At 47.6% G+C, this 27166-nt stretch overlaps 1 protein-coding gene across 10 annotated transcripts in view; it reads right to left on the reverse strand.

Annotated features, from left to right (window-relative positions):
- DOCK3 (dedicator of cytokinesis 3) overlaps window positions 1-27166 on the reverse strand; it is a 225305-nt gene that overhangs the window by 64650 nt on the left and 133489 nt on the right. For 7 of the 10 annotated variants that reach the window (XM_078874837.1, XM_078874835.1, XM_078874834.1 and 4 more), the window contains exons 14-17: window positions 15265-15390; window positions 6923-6940; window positions 3538-3662; window positions 1820-1982 (exon numbers count right to left, since the gene is read on the reverse strand). In XM_078874837.1, coding sequence (XP_078730963.1) covers window positions 1820-1982; window positions 3538-3662; window positions 6923-6940; window positions 15265-15390 — 432 coding nt within the window. The remainder of the gene's footprint in view (window positions 1-1819; window positions 1983-3537; window positions 3663-6922; window positions 6941-15264; window positions 15391-27166) is intronic. The other 3 variants (XM_078874841.1, XM_078874844.1, XM_078874838.1) reach the window with 1 other exon arrangement.

Here is a 27166-nt window from a genome sequence, read left to right on the forward strand (position 1 = left end):
AAGGGAAAAAAACAATTCTCATATTTTGATACTGGCAAGGGAGGTCTCATGAGGTCCCAGTTGTTAATCGGCCGAAATGTTTACAGGGCCCGTGAAATGTTGGACATTCGTACGCTGAATCTACCTTTCAAGTAAGGGATTTAAACGTTCAGCACAGCGTACTGTGAAACGCAGTGGGTTAAAGGAGCGTAATGGTGTGAGTCATGCACGGGGATGATTAGCGATTCTCGCGGAATTGCTCCCGACGATTCTGCACAGGCACGCTGTTCAATTACGGAGGCGTTGCAGTGTTGCAATGTCTCAAAAAAACACGAGCTCTGCTCTATTCAGGTTCTCGCCGAGTCTGCGGTCACCGAGCACGAGCACATTGGGTCCATACGCAACAAGGCCGTGCTCGTCAAATGTGTCCAAATACACGCGAAGTGTACAGGCCGCTATTCGGCTTATGTGCGTGGACGCGTTCGCAATTATTAACATCGGATGAATGCGAACATAGGAAACGCTGATGAATTCGCACATCACTTGCGTGGGTAGATGTTCAGATTATTAGAGAGTGAAATTAAATCAGTGCATGCATGCATACATAAATAGGTCATAAGACCATACAATTGTGGTGTGCTAATTCACAGACACTAGTAGGAGGTACTCTCTCTTTCTCTCTCCCTTTTATTCCGGCCTTCACAGCCATAAGGGATAACTATATACCAGGTCGGGACAGCCAACATGCTGCCAGACCCACAGCCTTTCTCAGCACTTGACAATAGCAGCAGCATAATCAACAGCTTTCACACACAGAGCGAGAGAAAATCAGGACTCCCAAGACATCCTCGGAACCAATGTCGATTATTCAAACGTTTTTGGACTACGCAGGCAAGATGCGCTTCCTGATAAACGCGGCCCATCTGCCAATGAGCGGGGCACGGTAAAGGTCGCAACGGCGATGCTGCTTGAGAGATGAGAGCCGCTTTGTGCCCGTGGTGGAGAGTCCTGGAGTGGTGAAGTCTCACGTGAATCACCAGCAGAGAGATGACTCGGAGGTTTGCGAGGCTAATTCCGTGTGAGAGCACAGAGCAGCAGGGGCCCCCAGCTACTGTGGGTGATGCGGACGTCCGGGCACTGTCAAGCATTATTTTTAATGAACGCCCGAGAGAAACACCCACCATGATTTTGAACAACAGCAAAAATCGCGGTCTTTTTTGAGTCCGCGTCTTCCTTCCTACATCGCGGTGACGTGAATGGCGATTGCGCCGATGACGGAAACGTTGACTACAAAGTTGGCACTCACAAAGTAGGTTTCTTACTGATATAGTCGTCCGTAGTTGCAAAGTGTAATATTACGTAACAGAGCCTCGAACTGCAGACCTCTGCAACAAACTAAACTAACTCGTAAACATTTTATTTTATTTTACCAGGTAAGGCCCACTGAGCTATGTACCTCTTTTTCAGAATTGACCTGGTCACGAATGAAAGCTCGACTAAGTGGCTTGTCACGTGGCTGATTTATAGCAGCCAAATACTCTAAAACGCATGACGTTGATTCTAAACGTGGAGGAAAAAATCGGAGGAACTGGAGAAAAATCCACGCAAGCACAGGGAGAAAAAGAGAGATACATGCAAACCCCAAATATAAGCCCTGAGTCAGGGTGGGGATCAAACCCACGATCCCCTGCATACCAGGCAAGGGAGTTAACATCTCGCCAATCACCGCATCCTGGGCGGCAGTGGCGCTGCCACGCCACCCCCCGTGCACGGTAATCATCGCGTGAAGTGCGACCCAGCGGAGAAAGGGAGGGTCGTGGGGGTGGTGGTGGCCACTCACTGGAGCAGTGGCGAAACTCGAAGCGCAGGTGAGAGCCGCGGAACTTGTCGACGGGGATGGCGAGCTTTAGGATCTCCCCCCAGCGGGGGCTGTTGTTGTGGTAGAGCACGAAGGAGTGGAAGTCTCGCATGTACGGCTCGCCGGCGCCCAGGCTGACGCAGTCCTGTGTCGCACGCAGCACACAAACGCAGAGATGCACGCGGTCACCCTGCACGGCTCTGGGCGATTCGATTTGGTGAAGAACGCGAGTGCATTTTTGTTTTATTTCCGCGATGTGACGCGTGGCTGAGTGTTTATTTTCTTGGGTGCCGCAGTGGCGAGATGTTGACTACCTCACCCGGTATACAGGAGGTTGTGGGTTTTATCCCAACCCTTACGCCTGCTGTATACATTTCGATTTAAAGCGTTCGTGACTGCAGGGATTCATCTTCTTGGTTCTTTCGGTAAAGTCACGTAGAAGGGAAATAATAAAGTAATAAAAATAAAACAAAATAAAATACAATTCTCACGACGTTTCGGCCACAACGCAAGCAGCCGTCCTCGGGTGAAGAACAGGGCTGTTGGAAAGACAGCGTCTGAATGAGTTTGCGTGTCTCTCTCCCCATGGTCGCGTGGATTTCTCTCCGGGTTCTCCAATTTTTCCCTCCACATTTAGAATCAACATGCGTTTCGAGTATTTGGCTGCTAGAAATTTCCGCTTCATAAGCCACTTCATTGAGCGATCATTGTGATAGCCAGGTCGCTTCTGAAAAAGAGCCATATCGCTCAGTGGGCCTTACCTGGTAAAGTAAAAATAGTTTCAGTGTAGTTTAGTTTCTCTAAAGCTTCCACCACACGTACGATTGCTGCGGGCAACATCAGAAAGTGAATTAAACCACACTTGGATGACAAGCGGCTGCGGAAACTTAATAATTAAATTCCTCCAAAAAATTACTTCAGTTATTAAACCCACGTTGGAGTGCTCTTGCCAAAAGCATCTTAGAATCCAGTAATATTTGTTTAACAAGACTAACCCTGCTGGTGAGACCTAGAAGGTCTAAACCAATCCAGACATTTGTTTTGCTTGAACTGCTTCTGGAACATATCAGTTTGAAAAGCCAGCAGACTGATGAACGAAAATGTACCTTAACAATACGCATGAAGAATTCTGTAACGTGACAAAGCAACCAACATTTATTTATCATTACTTTAAGATTGGAGAGACTGTATAAAAAAAAAATGTGCCACTAGTGCATATATTCTCGGAGTCTTATAACAGTTTTGAAAACGAATCTGAGACCTCATCAAATTTTACGTCACGCGTGCTGATGTTCACACATTGCACCAGGTACTCTTTTAAGGCCGAGTAGACCTAGGGGAGACCCAAGTCTGGATCAGATAATCGTCACTGGTGTTGGTCGTGAGCAGGAATCGATCTCGGGTTCTGCGCTGGGTTCGTAGCACAGCGCGCTAACCGCTGCACTCCGGCTCCACACTAAGTAATCGATAGTCAGAACTAAACTGTGCGCACACACACACACACAACGAAGCAGGATGGTTGTTTGTGTAGACTGTGGCGAGTACGATGTCTTTAAAAATAAAGGGCGCTACGCCTCTCGAATTCAAATGAACGCCGAACCGCTGGCGCACTCCGAGACTCGGCTGTGTAATGGGACATCCACACCCTGCGACTCGCAGACATCTCGCAACGAAACGCCAACGGGGCATTTGAGCGTCACCTTCAGGATCTCTCCCTCGGCGTCCAGCACGAACATGGCCACCTCGATGTTCTTCTGCACGCTCTTGCCTCCCCGCTCGAACTCGCCGCGCTCCAGCGTGATGTACAGGTCGTTGCGGATGTCGCCTGGGCAGACAAATCGCGCACCGTGGTCAACGCCGGCGGGTGAAGACGCTGGCGGCCGGCATTGTCGACGAGAGGGCCACGCGGGATCACCGAACGGTGCGAAAGCTAACGGGGGCTGCTATCGGCTGGCCGCTTCTTTGCCGCTCGCCCCGCAAAAGGCGTTCACCGGAGAGTAAACGGACGTCCCGCGAGCGGAGGGCACGAGCGAGCTTGGTTAATGCCTCGGGAGGGTGGGGGGGGATTGTCAAACGCAAACGACCGCACGGCGTCTGTTTCGCCGTGGGCGTTAGAGATCCCTCGACGTTAAAATCGAGATTGAGTGCCGGCATCACGGTTACACATTTTTGCCAAATAAGTAAGAATGATCATCAAAATTACTTAATTGGGGCGAAGCCACTTTGCAACATTGCCCACTACTGGCAAAAAAACTGCACCGGCCGGTGACACAGAGCGCCCTGGGTGATGGTCTTGCGCTTTTAGAATTGCGGCCCCACCAAATATGCGGCATTGTTGAACCTTTGTTCACCGCGCTCACTCAAACTACTTTACAGGGCTTCATTCTGGTCAAATTGAAATTTGTAACATATATATAAAACAAAAACTTTTCGACGTAACTTAACAACGAGCGGTTTCTTGTTCCTCTTGAGCATGTTATTTCAACTCCTGATTTACACGTTTGGCTCCGTTAAATGTGTAATTAGTCTTAACGTGAGCCACTTCATAACCAATATTTCCGCGTGCATCGTTACTGAAAGCAAAACCTCAGTAACTGACCTCGACGCTTTTTGGGTCACGCACACAGATACAAATGACAGTGGAACACATGCCGAGAAAACGAATGAACATGACACCAAACATAAAAAAACACAAACGAAAGAATGTGAACATACAGCCCGCAATCGTTTGAATTCTGTTAAACGATATCAAGCATGAGGAATGGCATTCTAGAAGTAAATCAGCAATGTCTGCAGAGAATTGCAAATTTAGGCCGTTTCCGTTTAAAGTGTGCCAGAGGTCTTTGATGACTTGAAAGTGAGATTGGCTGAACACACGATGGTTTCACAGTCGTTAACATCGTTATCTTTATTTAACGGTGTGATTTTTTTTCTTTAAACTTTTTTTTTTCATTAACAGAGCGTGGGCGGTGATAATCACCAAAAATTATCGCGTGAGGCATATTCCATGAGATTAAAGAGGAAACATGAAAGTCAATGTTACGTCTATTAATCAGAAGCAAGCATGTTAATCAGAAGGGCAGGAAGGGGAAAATGGAATTTTTAAAAGCGTGTACCAATGCTGTACAGCCTTGACAATGCAACTGAGATGAGAGTCATTTCAATCAAAAAGGTCTTTCACATATATTTTAAAATAGATGTATTTATCATTAACACACAGACGTACATGCACGTGCGCATTGAAACTCCGTGTATCTCGCGTAATCTTAACCAAGATTTGGACAAGAGAGAGGCAATTCTATCGATATATTTGTTATTATGATGCCATTTAACCAAGCGATTATTATGGTTGTTACTACACTGACTAGTGAGGCGTTGCCACTCTGCAATACGTCGTGTGCGCCAGTTTCCAGCTATTCGACTTTTCCTCGAGCCAACAGGAGAGAAATGCCATCCACAAATCCACAAACGATCAATGCCGTTTTTGATCACAGCGTTGGGGGCAAGGGTGGCAACTTTCGGAACGTGATAAGTGTTTTTGGTAAGTTAAATCATCCGCAACAAAACTAAACTCTCCATCTTGGGTACCCTGCCGGACAAGTGCTTTATTCCTTTTCCATCGCCTCCTCATCCTCTCCCCTCGTGCTCTCTGCTTCCTCCCATCCCCTTGCTGAGCTCTCTCTGTTTACATTTCCGTCATCGCGGCCCGAGGAATGAAGCCGAATTGATTCCGACCTGCACTTGAAATCTCGTGCCCACTGCATTTCGCCGGTTCTGTTACGCGTTGTCGAATAACTTGAATTACATCTTGAATTCCTAAATAGTCTGAGAGTGTGCACGCGAATTTTTGTTATGTGCACTGCCTGTGAGGGCTCTGGTTTATCGGTAAAGATGGACCTGTCTAGCTGAGAGCTCAATCATTTTTTGCGGGTCAGGAATGATATTCTAAAAAGTGTGAAGATAATAAACAACCTCTTATGTTCTTCTTGTGTCTTCTATAACTTTCCTTTCCACGGCTCTCTGTTGTTTCCTAGATCACAATTAAGAGTTTGTGCTAATGCTGGGTTGTGCTGAATGTGCGCCCAGGTTCTATGATTTTTGTAGTTGCCATTGTTAAAAATATTAATGAAATTAAGATAATGATGCAGTGCTCGGATACACGGGGTTTCAATTTCTTATTATTCTCATTGTTGCGTGCGTGTGTCAATATAATCCCGAAGACACATACGCACTGCATGTACGTACGTGTGCATTTCAGTGTCAATTCCGTTTAACCGGTCCATTCCGTTTAGGTGTAAAAGACGATTGGGAAATATTCTGAGAAACTCCATTGGGTGCCCTGTAGGTGTTCAAAATGCTTGTACTGGGGGGGGGGACGAATATACGTGGCCTCTTTCCCACGCAGCAAGGCAAAAATGATTATTTCAGTGCTCAATTAGACGTCAACTCTGGTATCATCGGTGAAGATCAATCATTTGATCAAGTCACCACTGGCAGAAGGGTCTCCAATAGGCAGAGCTCTGGGGGGTATTTTTTGGCCGATTCTTCCAAGCTGACCAGACGCCTTGGAAGAGGTGGGGAATACCCACACTTTACCCCACCAAACGTCACCCCGCCGATCGACTGACTGTGGCGTAACCCATTCATACTGCTGGGTGGACAGAGGCCGGGGGTGGGGGGGGGGGGAGAGAGGGGTTGGGCGGGGGGAGGGGGGGATTTAAGAAACTTGCCCCAGTTTTGTTTCAACTGCCACGCCAGGAGATGGAATTTTAACCCCGTGACTTCTGGATTGTAAGGCCCCGGCCTTGCTAACCATTAGCACCGAGGCACATTGACTCAGATTAACAGTGAAGGTCTCGCCTTCCGGAAGCGCACGGTCTACTCGGAGAATTCGGTCGGACCGGGCGGCGTGAGCGCGAAGGCTTTAATGGCCAACGTTCCATCAGCTGCGAGCGAGGGCACCCAACAAAATGTCCCCGTAAAATTGTAATTTTTTCACAAGGGTCAGCTGTCTAACATTGGCACAGGGGTGCATTGATTGCTAGGGCGAGCTGCGCGGAGAGGACTGCCCCGTGGGAGACTTACAACCTACAATCTTCTTCTCTGGGGGGGTTGGGGTGGAGGGGGCGGCAAAAGGGGAGGGGGAGGATAAACGGGAGGGAACAGAGCAAGACACTGTGGTTAAAATTTGTACCACACATGCGACCAAGGGCTAACGGGTTCAGGGGGAGAAAAAAAAGCAGGGGGACGACGGGTCAGCGGCGCGGGCTACGTTCGGTAACGCCAAGCGAGGGATGCATCTCCCCGTTGTCTCAAGCGGCGGGAAAATCTGATGAGCTATGAAGCTATTTTTTGTGCACACGTGTCCAGCAGTTTCGCAGGTGTCCAGTGGATCGATTGCAGCGGTCGAACGCAAAACCAAACAAAAAATTGCCCTCTCTCCGGCAATACCACGGCTGACGCAAACTCCCCTTTTACTGTGCAGGTGAACGTTTGCAGATACACTCGCATGTGTCTTTATCTTAACGTGCATCGATGTTAAATGAATGCAAATACGATAAGTTAAAAAATAAAATGTATATTGATGTTTGTGCACCAATGTCAATGCAGTTCCTCGATGTTTCATGAGATTATCAGAGGTGGCTCAGCGGTCGAGTGTGGTGGCTCATGATTGCTCGGTTTGCGAATTCCTCAAGGGCTTATAAAATGTGCAACGTTTTGATGGGAAAGTCAACAGCGGGTTGTCCTATGGAGAGACTCGCCCCCCGCCATGGGAATGTGGAATCTCAACCAGTGGCTCAGGGCTGTCAACATGAGATGTGCACCACATTTGGGCAAGATAGCACTTTGACATTTTGTTTTATTACACAGAAACACAAACAGTATAACTTTGGAGTCCCATCTAATGCAAGTGTAATGAGTTCAACCGAGTCGCAGACGTAGACTTGGAGGCAACACATTTATTTAGTTCCAACACACGGGGTCACTTTCCCCTTAACAGAATAACAACCCGTGGTGGTGACCACCAGGCTAACTACACTAGTTACCACGTGACTGGTGTAGCTAGCCACGTGGTGACCACTAGGCTAACTACACTAGTTACCACGTGACTGGTGTAGCTAGCCTGGTGGTGACCACCAGGCTAGCTACACGAGTTACCAAGTGACTGGTGTAGCTAGCCTGGTGGTGACCACTAGGCTAGCTACACGAGTTACCACGTGACTGGTGTAGCTAGCCTGGTGGTGACCACTAGGCTAGCTACACGAGTTACCACGTGACTGGTGTAGCTAGCCTGGTGGTGACCACCAGGCTAGCTACACTAGTTACCATGTGACTAGTGTAGCTAGCCTGGTGGTGACCACCAGGCTAGCTACACTAGTTACCACGTGACTGATGTAGCTAGCCAGGTGGTGACCACCAGGCTAGCTACACTAGTTACCACGTGACTGATGTAGCTAGCCAGGTGGTGACCACCAGGCTAGCTACACTAGTAACTACACTAGTAACAACGTAACTACTACTACAGACCGGGACCAACAGCTTCGGCCCGGGTCCACGTGTTGGAGACTCATTGAACAGAGAACGTAGACGAAGGGTTTCTTCCAGGATGAACATCAACCCTGGTCACTCTCGGGACCCGGCGTATCGTCTCTTTGGCGTGGCCGGCTCCGCTCTTGGCCACGTCCACCTTCCAGAACCCTCACGAAGGATCTGGGTCCCAATCAAGTGACCACGCCTAGCCCCCCCTCTTGGGGCCCCTTTGTCAACTTAACCGGTCACGTGTCCTCCCGGGGGAACCAGAATGCCATGGACTTACATAACCTCATACCATGGCCGGCACCCACACACCCTGTCCTGTAGGGCCGGCACTGCAGAAAAAGCATGGTGCCATCTCGCGCTATTATTCAGCGCTCACCAGGCCCCTCTAGGGCCGGTACTGCACCCTCACCACTGTGGTATCCGCGATGTCGCGACACCGCACGCCCCGTGCCCCTCTAGTGCCGGCACTGCACCCAGCATGTGGACATCCAGCGATGTCACTACACAAGCATTGCTTTGGAATTGCATTCATTTGAGGAGCCACCATGTGGAAACTGAGCACGTGCGCAACTTTGTTTAGATTGCGCCTTTAACACACAGAGAGTGTCACTGTTCCTGTGGTTTTTCCCAATCGCTGCACTGCAAATATCATTCCTCCCTCACCGCCCACCCCCCCAGTGAGTGGTGAAGACATTTATAGAGCGTGCGGTTTCAAACGTGCCCCCCCCCCTCCTCTCTGGCACCGTTTTAGCCTTTGACGTTAACTCCTTTTCAAACTCCAGTGACAGTCAATTCTGCTGCGTTAATAAAAAAAAAATAAACGTGGGGCCGGAGCTGCGGATGCCGGCATTCAACGCAACGCAACGCAACGCTGCGACGCGACTTCTGGGGGCACGGCTAACATCAGTGGCGCTGAGTGAAAGCAAAATCGTCCCGGATCACCCCCCCCCCCACCTCGCCTCCGACTGCACCAGCGCACACGGAATGACGCAGCGTGGCGGTACTGCTGCTGGAAACCCTTCGTCTGGCAGTCTGATATACAAAAAGGGCTGTATATATGTTTTAGTTCGTGTGCATGCGTGAATGTTGTATGCACGTTGAATGAACTTCTCTCATATGGCGTTGAAAATATAACAACAAAGCCCAACAGGCTACAGATGTAATTTTTATACATTTTTTTCAGGGCATTCCGCAGCATCTGGGGTGTTAGATGAGTGGATTCCACTCGTTCCCCCAGGGTACGAGCATTGTATCGGGCAGCCCGATGGTTTTGCCCCTCCACGCATTCTCAGTTTGGCGGAGTCCCCCACCCCCGATGGTGCCATTTGTGGGAGCCAATGTCCCCACACCTTCTCCCACGTGCTGTAAACACACTGTTGAGAGAGGTCCGCGGTATTAACGCCGCATTATTATTACTTAATTGCAACTTGAGGCGCAAATGCCTAAATAATGCGGTCCAAGCGATGGCTGACGGGGATTAAACATTCGAGGGTAAATTACTAAATCACCCAAAGTGTGTCAAATCTAATTATACTCTGGACAGTGGCAGATTGAGTTAGTGCGGGGCCTGTAGCATATTCATAATAAAGGTTTTTGGTTAGATCGCGTTATTTATAAATGTGTTGTAACCCTCCACCACCCGACATGGCCAATTAGTAAAAAAATGTATCACGTTGACAAAAGACAAATAGTTCACTACTTTAGCCCACCTGTGTGTTGAAGAGTGAATCCACAACATTTACAATTTTTGAGTACGAGGTTTCGCTGGTAATTACATCCAGCATCATCGGGCAATTTGCCAGAAGATGTTACAAAGGGACCCTAAATAAAAAAAAAACACTTAAATATTAAAAAACAATTGTTTTACTTGCATAGTAAAGTAATTGTATTTTTTCATTTGCTATACAGCCAGATAATATGACAAATTGCTAACCTTAAACACCCAGTCGTTCATAAAAGTTCAAGGCGGTATAGTACTATAGTAATAGAGCAAGTGCAGAATCACTGAACCGGAATTGATAGCTTGAAATAATCTTGTGCAGGGCCCTTGAAAGTACAGGGCCCGTAGTTACATATGTAGCTACTTTTGCTACTAAGATAATTCACTGTGTAACAAAAATATATATCTTTTTTGTTCCTTGGTAGTGTTATTTTCTAAATGCTTATGCTTCAGAAGTACACAAAAATGGCTATTATTCCCCACAAACTTTACTTTTGTGACCAGAACAGTGATATTTTGAAATGTACCTAATTTCAATGAGAAAACGTGTGCATGTGTTATTCCTTCACGTAAAGTCCTGGTCACAAAAGCAAAGTTCGTGGGGAATAATAGCCATTTTCTATACTTTTGAGGCATAAGCAATTAAGAAATAACACTTACTACCCAGGAGCAAAAATCGTGTTACATAGTGCATATATAATCCGGCACTGACTCTGGAAGCTAAACAAGCGTGAGCTTGCAGCGTGCTTGGATGGGTGCCCAGAATGGAAATCTGCCGCTCATAGGCCGCCACGGGGCTCAGTGCTGGCAGCAGAGGCCAGTGCAGTGGAAAACATCCACTGTTGTACTGCGTTAATACATCCCCACGTCCACGCTTCACCGAAGCCGCATTGACCAGCGTGGTGAAGTGTGGTCAAACAACCCCCCACAACTCGTTCAGCAAAGCATTGATAAAAGACTCCACTGTTAATTTCACTGGCCGTGTAGATCGAGTGTTGTGCTGATTGGGTATGGTCTGGTACAGCCTCTCTGTATGTGTCTGATCGAGCTGACAACCCGTGATGTGTGTGCGAGTCGTCTGATACCAATCACCAAAGACCAAACTAAGTTTAAAGCAGAATTTTTTCTTCAAATTCCAATTATCCTTCTTAATTGTATCCGGTATATGTTGTGGATAAAAAAAAAAAATTAAATTATGCATTCTAAAATATATGTCATTATTTACTTTTGGGGTAGATCGTGTAGGTATCATTAAGATTTTCAGCTCTACCCTCCGGCAACCGACACGGCCAATCAAATAAAGTCGTCACGTGGGAAAATACGCTAAATGATTAGATTTTTTTTTCAGTGAACCCTAAGGTTGAAACGCACGTAACGTTCTGGCAATTTTTCTCATGACATTTCGCTGGAGATGACACCCAGGTCATGTCCAGCGTCGTCGGGGTACAGAGCAGAGAAGCATCAAGGTTTGACCGGGCTCAAATTACCCGACATGCGCTTGATGTCGCGGGTAGGGTCGCGAAGTCTGCATAATGCTTGCATGGGCGATCGCGGTGCACGAAAAAATGTTATCATCCAGCAGTGGATTGACTAACGGGCTGTACGAGTGAATGCTGTTTTTGGAAAGGAAAATTCAAGCCCTAAAATAACGCTGACTCCTTCATCTCAGATGTTTTTTTTGGTTCCAATCCACGACAGATGGGTGCCGTTACCGAACGCTCCCGCGGAGCTTAGCAATTCTCAGCAGACTCCGCGTCCACACACACACAAGACAGAATCGGGGGATGGGCATGCCTCGTCCACTACCTACAAATGGGTTTCAGAGCCGTGCCATGCTGGGATATCTGCTGCATGCGAGACGCGTAGGTGGGGTGCGAGCGAGCTGTTGATCGCCGGGGATCTAACGCATCGCGCACGCACGTACACACATGTACGCATGTATGTGCACACGCGTACGTACATGTGTGCGGCAATGAGAACATTCACACGCGCAAGCGACGGAGTAAAACCGTCTACACCATGGAGGTTACAGTCTCCGCTTAAACCCAAGGGATGTAAATGTGTGTGTGTGCCATTATTCCTATTATGCTTTGATTAAATAGGAAAGCCTGAGTCTCATAACTCTTTTTAATGATGGTCCTGCCAAGTTTTTGTGGTAGGGCATGGCGATTGGTACGTACGGTACGTTCCTATGGAGTAATTTGCAGGGAAATTTTTTCAAAATTCGGCAAATTTGGACCGTGACACCAGCAAGTGCCCAAAGCCGACTCCTCCGAACGCCGCAACGGATCTTTAACATCCGCTGCGAAGCGGGAGGAGCATATTTTTACGTTTTATACACACACACACACACGGCAGGATTAATCGGGGCTGCCCGCTGGATGCGAACCGTGAACCTCTGCAACAAGCGGAGAACGTCCATTGGGATCATTTTTTATTACTTTCTGGCTATAAATTTCCACGTGATAGGCAACTTTATGGAGCTATCATTTGTGGCCAGGTTGCTTCTGAAAAATAATTTCATACCTCAATGAGCTTTACCTGGTAAGATAAAAAACAATGTAGTTTTATTTGTATACTTTTCAGTGATTTGTTTACCTTCCCTATACTTTGCACTATTGTCGTGTTTTTTGCATTATCTGTTGTTCTAACGTTTCTGGCCTCATGCCACTACTGGACATCTTTGTAAAAGAGCTTTGTAGCTTATCAGATTCCTCCTGCAGGACAAATACTGATTCTGAACGCGCTGCAGCCAGGGCCACGTCGCCGCTGCACAGGCGTGGGTGCAATTGTCCGTGTGCGTGCGTGGGGCAGTGGAGCGATCGTCCGTGTGTGTGTGTGTGTGGAGCAGTGAAGCGTTCGCTCTTGTGTCTGCGTGGGGCGTTCGAGCGGCGATTCTTGCACCGCGCTATGGAACCCCGGCAGCCCACAGATTAAATTTCTCACTCAAGGGCCACTTCGTTGGTGAATATCTAAACTGGTCACGGACCTCCTCTAAGTTGACTCAGCCTGAATCAGTGAGCACCCGGCGTGTGGTTAGTAACCATCAGCGCCACGTGATACGAAGGCGGCCGGGCGTTGTGCTATGGCCACACCACTTCTTCGTGCACCCTGCCGGACTTAATGGGCACTCGATAACAGCACTTACCCCAGCAGCCTGTGGGGGCTACACAGGAGATCTTCGTCTTTGTTGGTGTGGGAGGCAGTGGTTCCAGCACTGCACTTGACTCCCAACAGCTTGGGGCTCGTGGCTGGCCGCAGCCAACATCAGTGGGTGAGCGATACCCAAACCGGCCAAGGGACTCCCCCAGGTCAACACAGCCTTAAATTAGTACCACGGTGCTGCGTGTAAACATCGCCACCAAGGAGACGAATGTGGCCATGTGCGGCGCTCACCCCACCCATCACCCTCCCGTGGTATGGCGAGCACCACGGTATTCGATCTTCGGTCTTCTTCTTTCACACGGCTGCTGATATAGATGCAGAGCAACAACTACGATTTTACATCCAGGTGGTAAAGCCAGTGGATAACCGCGTCAGGAGGAGCGAAGGGCATCGCTGTGACGTCTCCTTCGTATTTGTGGATCAGGGGGAAATTGCGTCGCTGTACGCCATACGGTCTGTTCTGGATGACCACAGTCGCACACCAGGCAGTTTTCTTTATTTTCCATTTGTGCATCGGGTATCCGCATCTACTGCCATAGTTTGTGAAGTGGATGTGGTTTAGGGTGCACCATGAGCTTCGTGGGAGATCAAATCCAGGGATCTTCTGCGTTGGGTCTTTCTTCTGCATTGGGTCTTCGGTGCTCCGCTAACATCACGTGCCCTAACACTCCACGAGGCTGCTTTGGAGATGTCTGTCATTGTGTGCGGGAGTTTCCGTCAAGTGGGTGCGACACGATGTGTGCACATGTCTCAGGGGAGGAGGAACGAGGGTACCTGGAGGCTTGGCAAGTGCGCATTTGACGTGTTCGTACGCACATCGCAAAACGAGCGTCAGGTGTTTATTTGGTAAAACGAGTGCGGACGTAGCAGGCGGGAGTGACTGCTGATTAAAACAGCGTCTGCGATATATAAATATATAAATAAAAATGTCGGATTCCATCCCACGCAGATTTTGCTCGTACTAATTTGGTTCACAGATAATGAGAGCAGGCGGTCCATTTTCTGTGCAGTGCAGTTGGTCGCACCGCAGCATCACAGCACTTAATGGCAAATATAAAAGCACTATTTTTAATTGGAAGCGCTCGCGGCAATGCAGGAGGAGGCCTTCCCTAAAATGTTCAACGCAACAAAGAGTGGCCATTTGCTCTCGTAGTAATATCCCTCCACACTCCCCCCCACCACCATGAAAAAATGGGGCAAAATGTCAATTTACAAATGGAAAGTTCTTCACGATAGCTGCCCAGTTGTTTAAACTGTTTTAAAATGGCAACAATAATGGCCAAGTCAACAATTTGACGCCTGCATCGCCAGGGTTAAACTAAGGTCACTGTGTCCTCGGAGCCAGGGCGATGAACTGCTTTCCGTTTTTGGGTAACCACACTCTGCGCGCAGATTGTCCTACCGCTTGGCGCAAATGTCCAAACAGAGAATAGCAATTGTGTTGATGACTCCGCTCGCAAATGCTGCGATTTCACTCGCTCCTCTGCTATTTAATCGGGCCAACTGGAAGGCAAAACGTGCAAATTGGTGAAGCATCGTTGGCATTAGCGTGGAACGAGAGAGGGGAATGAATAAGAAAAGAAAGACACGAGATAATCCGCTCCGGTACAGCACGTCCTGCGCGCGTAAACGCGTTCACACGTTTTAATGCGGGGCGCGGGGGGGGGGGGCTGGGCGTCGATGTTCGGCCAGAACCGGTGGACGGGCCGGGACACAGAGAGATCGGGCGAAACGTAAATGCCCCATTAGTATTCAGCGCAAGCGGACGACGCACCTGAACAAAATGGATTCTCAAAACAATAAAGCCGAGCACACGGCCCCGGCACAAGGAGCTCCCTGGTGGATACATTCTGACGTGGAATGCTTTACCTACCACTCCTCCTCCTGCTCACGCAGCAGATGCACGGACAGTAAATAACAACACACGCATGCATGCAAAACGAAAAAAACAACAACACAGAAACAGCAACACAACCTGCCTGCAACGGACGTGCGTACAGACCTGGCATGATGACGTCTGAGAAGCCGAGTTTCCTTGCGAAAGGCACGCCGCGGGTAAAGATGGTGGGGTGCTCGCGTTTCATTTGGTCCATCTCTCCATGCAGCATCTGCAGTGACACTATCAGCCCTGGGGACACGAGAAGGGGCCAAACATCGTCAGCGATCACCACCGACAACGACGACAATAATGACGACAACAACAACAACAACTACGACAACAACACAGACAACAACTACGACAATGGTAAAAACAATGACGACGACAACAACAACGCCAACAACAACTACGACAACAATAACAACAGCAATGACAACAGCAACGACAACAATCACAACGACGACAATAACAACGACGACAACAATGTCGACAACAACAACTTCGACAACGACGACAACAACAATGGCAACAGCAATGACAACAATCACGACAATCACAACAACAATGACAACAATCACAACAAAGATAACTACGACGACAACAACAACAGCACAAGGCAACGACACATTGCAGCCGTAGTGGCCTTTAGCGAGGACCACTTTGTTCGGTGATTTGGTGAACATTAAAATAAAAAACGTATTTCAGGGATTTCCCGCTGAAATGAAACGGTGACCATCTCATATTTACAGCCCCTAGGCAGTGGCAGAAATTCCACATTTCTACGATGGGACGGCGAGAGTATATATATGTATAGCGGAAAACTACTGTTGACTTTCACACAAAGTTGCACTCGGTTTTATCGACCCCGGACGGATGATGGGTTGAGTCAACCCCCAATCAGAACTTCAAACTTATGACCCTCGACATAGGCTTTCGTGACCAATATTATTTGTAGATTTGAAGTTTTCGTGACTGCAAGGATTCATACTCTTTGGTTTTTTCGGTAAAGTGATTTAATTTATTTTATTTTTTTACCTTACGTGACTTTACCCAAAAAAGCAAAGACTACCAATATTATTCAAAATGTGTCGTAACCCTCCACCACCCGACACAGCCAGTAAGCTTTGTCCACATTGTAAATGTTGTGGATTTACTCTCCAACACACCGTTGGGCTGAAGTGGTAACTAATTGGCACGTTTTGTTGACGTGACAAACCTTCCTGACTGTGTCGCGTGGTGAAGGGTTACGCGATCTAACCCCAAAAATCTTTATTGTGAATTTTGACCTTCTGCTTGCATGCCACTCACTCTATCGCTGAGCGAACCTGGCTGTTTAGTGAGTATCGACTGAGGCATTAAGAGGGATTGGACGGACCTCTTTTTGAGAAGCCACACAATAGCAAGAGTGTATGACACCAAATCGATATGGTGTCCCTTAGGAACTTTACATAAAAGCTACGAATGCTTTGGTGTTGTCGTTGTTGCTTTAGTGTCGTGATGATTGGGCAGTTCTTACAGCAGCAGCAAGCAAAGTTGCGTACTCCACCACGCCTGACTAGGAGTGTCATGACGTATCGATTTTCCGACTAGCTTCGATTCGTCACTCATACCGGCATTTGCGTTATGGCGTGCGAGAATCCATCGCCGTATTTGCCTTGTGCGTACATACATGGGTCCATGTGACCGCCGTTTCCATGAGAGGCTGCGATATCCCAGAAATTCAGTCAATTCTTCTCGTGGCCTTGAACGGGCCAGCACCACTGCCGACTCAAATGTTATGTTAAGTAACTTGTTTTTGACGCAAAGTGGTTTGTTCATTGCCGATATTATTTTTCTTTGAGTGCGAGTAAAAAAAACCCCGTACGTATGGACGCTAACAGCGGCGTAAAATAAACAACCCCTAACACTCTTCCGTGAAAATGTAAAATGCGACTCGTTGATTCACCGACCGACCGTGCCACCGCTCAGCGCAACGGCGCCCCGGGCTTCGACCGTGGGCTGACCGCCGCGCGTTTGTCTGCAAGCCGCCCAAGCTCTGGAATTCTCTTGGACGCCGTTGACTTCTCATTTTTTTATGTTAAATATTTTTTCATTCCACATCCTCCCTCACATCGTACATTGCAACATCATCGTGACGTTGTGGACGTCATCACAATGGGCATCGACGGTGTCAGCGGGCACGCCGGGACTCATCAGAGCCGGCGGGGGGAGGGGAGTCGATGGAGACTTCTAAGTCCCGACTGAAGAACCCCACCACCTATTTAACAAAGCTCCCTGTCGCTTCGTGTGTATGTATGTTGAACTTTTTTCGCACCGTACGTAGCCAACCGTGCTAATTTATCTCGTCTCTTTAGTCTATCTCTCCACGGTTACTTCTCACTTATTTTCTTCATTTACATGGCACGGAGTTAGAATAATCCATTGTTTAAAGGTCGCCTTATACATATAAATTATTATAATCATCGCTGCAAAATGTTAACAGGGGAAGCCCCTTCCCCCTCGAGCCCCCGCAGTCGCCCTTCCCCCGCACCTCCGATTAGCACGGTTGGCTACGTACGGCGCAAAAGAAGTTCAACATACATACATCTGTCGCCCATTAAATAGATTTTATTTTAGGGCCAAAGTCTTATTGAAAAATGTGTTCAGTAAAACAAAAATCACTTTCTGTCATACGGCATTTGAAGAAAAGCAACGGGCGATGATTGTATTTTATTTTATTCTCTACGCCCATTCTATAGTATCCGGGGTGGTATCTGAGTGGAGTCCACTCGTTCCACCAGAGTACGCGCGCTGAATCGGGCAGTCATCGGTGATCTACGCCTTGGGGATTGCACCTCACAGCGTTCGCAGTTTGGAGAGTCCATCTTCCATTTATGGAGGAAATAAGCGTTTATGTTGGTGCGCAATGACAGAACATTTGTAACCGTCGATGTGGCCGACAGCAAGCAACAGATGTATCGAGTGCTGGGGATAAGGGAAGCCTCGAAATCCCAATCCATATGTGCAGTTTCATTTTTAATAGCCTGTCACTTTCACATATTCCTCAGGTGCAGCACAAGGCAGCCGCTGTCACGTGGTGCACATTATGAGCTCAATTATTACGCAGAAACAAGGCCAGCACCTTTACAAAACGTAACACCAAATGATTATGTTTTTTATTTTAACAAGGCACCACTGAGGTATACAGCTTTTCTTTTAAGCAGCGACCTGGCTATCACAAACGATAGCTCAAGTGAAGTGGCGTATCACGTGGGAATTTGTAGCAGCCAAATACTCTACACACGTGATTGTTGATTCTAAATGGGGAGGGGAAAAAAACCGAAGGACCCGGAGAAAAATCCACGCGACCACGGGGAGAGAGAGACACACAAACTCCAATTATACAGCAGGCGTCAGGGTCGGGATCGAACCCATGATCTCCTGCATACCAGGCGAGGGAGTTAACATCTCGCCCCCCCTCAACCCCCTGCCCCCCCCCACCCCCAATTTTGTGGAATCGCGATTTCCACAATGGCGCGGAAATATTTGACGCGATTGAACGCAAGCTGTCTCTCTGCTACTGCTCTTGCACAAACGGAGTGGCGATGCAAAGACTGGTTGGTACGCTTTGAGCTCTGCGCTGCAGTTTGGTGTCTTTAGAGGTTCAAGCGGTGCCCGTGGGCAGCGCGTTTACAACTCACACAGCCGAGGCCATCACGGGCGAACAGGCGGTTGTTAGCCATGGCCGCGAATTTAATCCAGGCCATTGGGTTCACGTCCCAGTGTGTTAATGACATATTGACTTGTTTAAAATGCTATTCTGCAGGCAATTAACGACGCATACGTTCCAACGAATTAGAGTAATTAATTACACACATTTTATGCACGCGATGAATTTCTGAGAAGTTGGTCATATGCCTACGAATGCCAATGCTTTCAGTCATTTTGGAGAGGTTGTATGTATGTTTGTTGAACCTCTTTCGCACCGTACGTAGCCAACCGTGCTAATCGGCGGTGCGCGGGGGAAGGACAACAAGCTAAACACAAAAATCAGTTTCAATAAATTATTTTGTCAATCTCGATGATGATTTTAAAATGCATAGCTCCAGTGGATTTCTAATATCGGAAGGAAGAGCATTCCAGACAGCTGCAGAAGCGCATCTGAAATCATGCGATGCAGTGGCCGCCTTTGTTTGATGGCTAGCCTTCGAATGCATAGCTTGTGTAGGAATCGATTATTTAGATTTAATAACATCAGTCCTTGTTCTGCTCTGCCCCCCACCCACATTACCAACCAGCACAAGGCAAAACGTGGTGAAGTATGGTCAAACAAGCCTAAGACTGACATCAAAGTGAAGGAGGCCTTCATCCATCAGTAAAGTCACGCAGTCCTGTAAATTAAACAATTTTAAATTTGAGATACAGATCACAGACACAATGAATATGCTTGCTATTTTCGTCATCCTTGTGAAGCGCAACGCTATGACGAATGAACACCGTAAGTTATTTTTCTAACGGACAGCAAATGCCTTTTGAAATTAACGTCGTCGAGAATGTCTCGCGATTACCACCGAAAGTCACTACGTCTCTTTGTGTGAGGCCCTCCTATTGCGCAATATCAGACAAGAGTGCTTTGTACTGACAGCGACCCCCCCCCGCCCATGTCCGTGTCTTGGAAATAAAATAAAAAATAAGACAAGAGACAATTTAGGTAATCAGGCCAAGTCATGCGGAGAAGTGGGACAAATACGTTGAATCCTGGGTGGAAATGCCAAAACAGCAGCGCTGCTGTGGGACCATCAGCCAATCCCGTGAGCAGCTCGCACATAGACGACATTACACCCGGGCGGTAGGGTGGCAGGGTGGCAGGGCGGCAGGGTGGCAGGGCGGCGGGGTGGCGGGGTGGCAGGGTGGCAGGGCGGCGGGGTGGCAGGGTGGCGGGGTGGCAGGGTGGCAGGGTGGCAGGGCGGCAGGGTGGCAGGGTGGCGGGGTGGCGGGGTGGCAGGGCGGCAGGGTGGCAGGGCGGCAGGGCGGCGGGGCGGCAGGGTGGCAGGGTGGCAGGGTGGCAGGGCGGCAGGGCGGCAGGGTGGCGGGGTGGCAGGGTGGCAGGGTGGTAGGGTGGCTGGGTGGCAGGGTGGCAGGGTGGCAGGGTGGCAGGGTGGCAGGGTGGCAGGGTGGCAGGGCGGCGGGGCGGCGGGGTGGCAGGGTGGCAGGGTGGCAGGGTGGCAGGGTGGCTGGGTGGCAGGGTGGCAGGGTGGCAGGGCGGCGGGGCGGCGGGGTGGCAGGGTGGCAGGGTGGCAGGGTGGCAGGGTGGCAGGGTGGTGGGGTGGCAGGGTGGTGGGGTGACAGGGTAGCCCAGCGGGGAAGACTCGTTCCTCACAGCAAGAAGTCTCATGCGAGTGAAAACCCAGCACACTGACAACAACACTGCCCTAATATAAAATGAAATTGTACATATGTAAGTCAAATCGTTGACGTTTTATAGCATAACCGCTACGCCACTGCGCCGCACAAAGAGGAGCGGACGTGAGTCTAAAATAATCGGCAAACTTTTACAGCTCAAGTTGATTTTGTTTGACAAGGTGAGAACTTGATTTGAAGCTTTCGTGACTGCAGGAATGACTCTTGGTTCTTTCGGTAAAGTCACGTAGAGAGACTGTGTTTCTATGTGTGTGTCCCTCTCTGTGTGTCTCTGTGTTGTCTCTCTCTCTGTGTTATCCCTCTCTGTGTGTCTCTGTGTTGTCTCGCTCTGCTTGTGTGTCTGTCTGTGTGTCTCCGTGTATGTGTTTGTCTCTCTCTCAAATTTAGCAATCTTTGGAAGAATGTAATCAACCAGGTAGCGTGTTGACTGTTGTGTTAGCCGACTCTCTGTGTTGTATTGCATTCTATTTCTAAGTTCACTAGGTTTGTTTTTCTACTTGATGACGATTCCTTGTGTTGCAATAGAAACGTCGTATTCTATTATTTAATTTACTTTCTTTCTACGTGACTTTACCGAAAGAACCAAGAGAAAGGTGAAGACTGAAGAGGCCAGGATGAGTATCAATTGGAAGGGCGACCTGGGTGTTCGACGAACGTACCCTGAACGTAACAATTCGTATTAAGCTTTTAATCGAAAACAGAATTCTTAACCGAGGAATTGATGCGTCGCTGCACCTCGTCCGGTTTGCCGCCGGTACCAAGGTCACTTGCAGAATCCACACGGTCACAGGGGAGTCTGCGTGCGTGAGCACTGCAGGTTCGTGGCGCGGCAGTTTCACGCACCGCGCCACGAACCGGGCGAACCGATTGCCGTTCCCGTTCATGGCCACCAGCAGCACCGGTGACGATTATCTGAACCCGCCCTGTGCCTCCTCTAGGTCGACTCAGCCTCAAATGAGTAGCTGGTGCGATGTGTAAATACCGGCCACCCCCTCTCGTGCGCCGTGCCGGCCTTCATAGGTGCTACTCGCAAACAGCGCTTGCTTCAACAGTCTGAAATAAGCTCAAGTTGATTTTATTTTGGCGTCCTCTGGTCTAACGCCGTTTTGAGACAAGGGTCAAAAGAAAGCTGTCTCTGGTCTGGACCAATCAGTTTCAAAGACAATGCATGCATTATCAGAGAATGTTTTTGATTTGCATTCTGACCACAAGTTTTGTGGTTAATGCAGACTTGATTCCTTGTAAAAGGTTTCAGTTTGGTGTTTTAACGTCTCAACACCTGTTTTGTTACCAGAAAAAAGGGGAAAACCTATTCTCACAGTCTGTAATAAGGCTACGTGGGGGGGATATTTGTAAGTTACGATGGCATGAGATTTATATTGTAAGTTACGATGGCAGCAGGAAAAGTAATAATGAGTGTGGATCACACGACGTTGCCGTGACTGAATATTAAGGGTCATAATTGCTTTTTGATCCCAGTCACATTGTTTCCAGTTCCTTAGATTAAGTTTAATGCGATTTTCAAGAATTATTATCTTCATATAGATAATGCACGCGGGAGTAATTAATACTACAGTATATATATTTTACGGTATTAGAATATGTCAAAGTGTGCTTTAAAAGCAATTCATTGTACGTAGAGGCCTGGTCATACATAAAATGGACATTATAATACGGTCATGTAAAGTCACAAAAAGCTATTTGTCCTAATGAAAAAAAGTTGTATTATGTTATCATGGAAATGCAATGAAAATGTCCGTTTTACCTCCTGGATAAAGACACCACGTGTGTGCCGCATGAAGAGACAAAGATCCCCCGTATAGCGTTAACAGACTGTTGGGGCAAGTGCTGTTAGCGAGCACCTACGAAGGCCGGCACGGTACACGAGAGGGTGGGTGGCCAATACCGCGATGTTTACTACACACTGCACCAGGTACTCATTTGAGGCTGAGTCGACCTATGGGAGGCCCAAAGCCGGTTTAGATAATCGCCACAGGCGTTGGCCATGAGCGGGAATCAAACCCGGGTCGCTGGGTTCGTATCGCAGCCGCGCTAACCGCTGCGCCACCGCTCCCCACATGAAGAGAACACGCAGCAGGATGTGCGTAGCCGGGAGAGCTATTGAACGTGGACTGGACTCAAAATTAGAAAATAAATCAGTGGTTGAGAGCATGTTGGAATGCGTTTGGAAAGCTGGACTTGATAATGAAAGGAAACTGGGCATTATAATCAGTTCTTACTTCCTACGATGACCTAGTTCAGACATACGGTTACGAACAAAAACAAACGGATGAATAAAAAACTGAAAATTGCACAAAATCACGGAGAGATGCATGCTCGGTAATTACATTGAGAGGCAGAAAGAGGAGCACGTGGATTCGAAAACATACGCAGGTTGAGGACATCATTAAAACTGCTCAGAAGTGGGCTTGGGAAGGACGTGAGACGAGAAGGGATGGTGGCTTATGACAGTGGCGGCTCCTGCAAAATCTCTCAGGGGGGGCAAATGTCTGGATGATTGATAAGGCCCACCCATGCAATGAATAAATTAACAGCTTAAGCATGTAAAGGCAACTTCACTTCTTTAATATTAATGAAAAATAAAGTGACTCTTACAATACATCTTGTTTGTATATATACTCACTATTAAAACAAACCACTCAAGTTTATTTATTAAAGATTCCACTAGGTGGCGATAAATTATATTGTTGGATGAAACGTGCTTACCTATGATGACGTTAGCACGTATGATGACGTAAGCACGTTAAGGCGAGCCCTCCCGGAAGCCATAGAGAATGCATTGCAGCGCCCCCGTTCGAAAAAAAACATCTTTGAATGTAAGTCTATGGGGCCACTCGGGGCGATTCTCAGCCGTAGTGAAATCGCCCAAATAGAGGCGGTACTCCACAGAATGTGACATGACGCTGATTGGACTATATCCAGAGGCTGACAGTGACGGCTAGCGTGACTCTGTGGTTGAATGACATTGGTGGTGCGTCGCCCAATCGCCCTAATGAAGAAACCGCCCCTGGCTTATGATCAAGAGTGAGGATGGAGTGGCAGCCAAGGAGTGGAATGTGCCTGTGAGGATGTCCACCGAGGAGATTGAGTGATGACATCAGCTGTGTGCCGGTGGTGCTTCGTCGATCGTTCTATCGCAGGATGGTGAGAGGTGGCGGAGGCTTCGGGAGGCCTTCATCCAGCAGTGGATTAACTACGGCTGATGATGATATTTCAAGCCAGATGGAACATTATTTGATGTTTATTATTATTATACTAACAAACCTTAGCAACTGCATCTTCACGCCACTGCTTTTATCGCTTGCGTTGGCAAATATTGAGATTGTCAATTCTCCGTCACATCATGCCCGCAACGGCTGCTACAACGCAGGTGTTGTACACATTGTGTTATAGTCGGGAGGCAGATATTGAACAAAATCCTGTAAAAACTAAAATTCTCCAGGATTACATCAAATAAAACAAACGGGGGACAATTTGAAAAGAAATTAGATTGAAGTTATTAAAATTACAAACATCCTGTGTCAGAAGCGCTTTAAAAGTTGACAAATGATACCGTATACAATATTTTATGTGATTAGAAAAATACATTTCCGCTCTTTTTTTTCTTCCATTCACAGCATTAACATTTTAGTGGACAAGTCTTCAACTATATAAATTCCAGATAAGAAAATCGAACAACGCCCGCGATGGAAACATGCCCCAAATAAATACTTTCACAAGAGCACTTCAAAGGCAGTGTTCCACAGCAGCTGGGAGCTGCAGTCACATTACCCTTCAGCCACAAACACCACGTGTATTTTTTTTATTGTTAAATCGTAACTTGAACGACGGCTGGATTTATCTCTTGAACACCATGCATGACAAGGTGGCAGCCAGTTGCGATAAGCAGACAGACACAGGACTGACGTCCTCTAGACACACAAAAAAAAACCTAACAACTCACCTGAGGTAAGGTCAAAGTCAAAGTCTTTGGAGATTAACAGCAAATCATCCTAATCGACTAAGCCTCCTGCTGATCGGTCACGGAGGGGACAGGAAAAAAACAAAGCCCGAGATGACCACTTGAGGACAAACGTCGAAAAATGGATGTCATTGACAAAGGCGGTCGCGAGGAGCATTTTTTTTCCCGTTCTGCCGAACAGCACCCGTGACCACACTGGAATCTCGTTATCATATTTCCCCCAGCCGCCCCCCCCCACCCCTACCGCTGCGTCAATGCAGCCAGCTTTCCGCGAGCCTAAACCCGCGGAGGCTTTGTTTTGCTCCATCGTCGGTCGTGAAAAATGACCTCCGCGGGACTCATTTTATGCCTGACACCACGGAGAAGGAGGCCAACGGGAGGCTGGCGGTGGGGAAACGATGGCCAATTACCGAGCTGAAATGAGGGCACGGGGGGAGGGCACTGCGATGCCATTACTCAGCTCGTATCTCGGTGATTTAATCGGTCCTTAAAAAAAAGCGGAGGGAAAAAGAACTGACATTGCACAGGTTTCTTCCAGGATGGCCTGATTATGTTTTTTGACATCCCTGCAGCGCCCTGCTTTACTGGAAACAGGCACAAGACTGATAACAAGGCCTGTTATCTATAAAGCACTTTTCAGTTCACATATCGGAGCACCATATGGAGCAGGTGTTTAAGGATGTCCCAGGCAGCAGCAGCAAATTAAAATTACGACGAGCCTTGGACTAAAGTGCAGACAGATGTGAAACCATCTCATCCGCACGCGATCCTTCAAATGACAGCCGCCGAGCGTTTGAGTCAGCAAGTCGTTTTCAAACATCGTTTAACGGACACAGCGGCATCACGAAAAATCGTACAAAACAACACAATCGTCTGTAATTTTCTTCAGTGTTTCGACAGAGTATGATGCACTCGCCTGGATAATTACAAAGATGACCAATGCGTGAAAAAATAAGAATAAGTTGTACCCTTTGTGCCAATAAAACAGTTGTTAAGATGTTCAAACACCAATTATAAACCTTTTGCAAGGAATCACGCCTGCATTCACCGCAAGTACTTGTGGTGAGGATGCAAACAAAAACATGCTTCGATAACACTGGTCAACACACTTTTTCTGGCATAAGGTATTCCAACGATTTTAATGTAATTTTGGGGTGCTGATTCCAAATCTGGCATAAATTTTTGTCTATCACATCAGGTTTTGAGATATCAAATATTGCATTTTCAATGAAAACTGCAGAAGAAAAATATTAAATAAATGTGGATATCTACATACAATTATATTATAAACACACTATCCTAAAAATACAGCACCATATTTTAACACTAAAGCAGTCACTGACTCGCAACAACTTACAATCATAAGTGACAGAGTTAATTTCGGGTAAAATCAATGAAAATGGGGTATGCCGATAGCATAAAAATGAGATGTGATAGAGCAAATCTGAGATCAGATTTGGAATCAGCACCCTGAAATTAGTCTAAAACAGCTGCAAAAGTCCAGGCCAGAATTATTATTTTTTGTTGACCAGTGTAATAGATGGGCATTGACTTTGAAACTGATTGGCCTACACCAGAGACAGCCTTCATCAGGTCCTAGTCTCACCAGTGTCAGGCCAGAGAACGCCAAAAGTGCCATCACATTCACGCGGCAGCGTTGCGAAGAAAACAATAACGGTTAAAATTTAGAATCGAATTCTCACACGTCAAGTCCTTTGTGGTTTTGCATCAAAAGCAACACTCCAAGCCCTTGAGCGAATGCCCCCGTGCCAATTGGCTGATATGCTTGGCTGCGTAGGAGCCAGGCTTTGCTGATTTCCACCACTCACTCCGCCGTCCCACGAGACGGCTTCCCGACCTCTCGTTTCCTCGTCACCCTATCAATTATTCAACCTCCGCGTCCCGAGCAGTTTTTTTCCACGCCGTTGTAAGACATCACAGAAGGTACCGGTAAAAAGCAGACGCTTCCGCACAACGCAGCGACACAGTTCCAACCGCTTACTCTTGAGTCACTTCACCGCAGGATAAGTCTCCTAAGTGACTTACCCACGTGTGTGTGCGTGCGCACATAAAAAAAACCGTCCATGTGTCATGCCAGACACAAGAAAGAGGAATTATTATTTGGATTTAAAATGATTTGACACTCAAGAAACAAAAACAAGAAACTGGAAGTTTATGTTTTTTGATGACATTGTAGCACTGCGATCTATTGCCACAGGCAACACCACTCTTCAATGTGTTTCCATGAACGACTGTGCAACGGATTTTTCCCTACACTTTTTGATAATAAAAAAGAGGCAGCCTGAACGAATTGGTTGTTGTGGTTGTTTGTTTATTTTTCCTGTGGATTTCAGTGATGCACAATAATGATTATTTTTGTTCGTTCGTTTTTGTTTCATTTCATTTTGCCTTCTCAAAAAATGAGCCGCAAATCTTCAAATGCTCTGCGGAAGACAGGCCCGATGAGTGAGTGCATCTGCACTCACAATCAGAATTGCAGCACGGCGAGGCCTGGATTATCCGACAACAGAACCGAGAAAACATCCTCGGCACGCGAGAGACACGAGTGGCCAACGAAGCGATGACATTAAAAACAACAACAATAATAATTTACACTTGTAAGGCGCATTTCACGCAAGGATC

This window comes from Lampetra fluviatilis, chromosome 40 (genome assembly GCF_964198595.1).
Source record: "Lampetra fluviatilis chromosome 40, kcLamFluv1.1, whole genome shotgun sequence".
NCBI lineage: Eukaryota > Metazoa > Chordata > Hyperoartia > Petromyzontiformes > Petromyzontidae > Lampetra > Lampetra fluviatilis.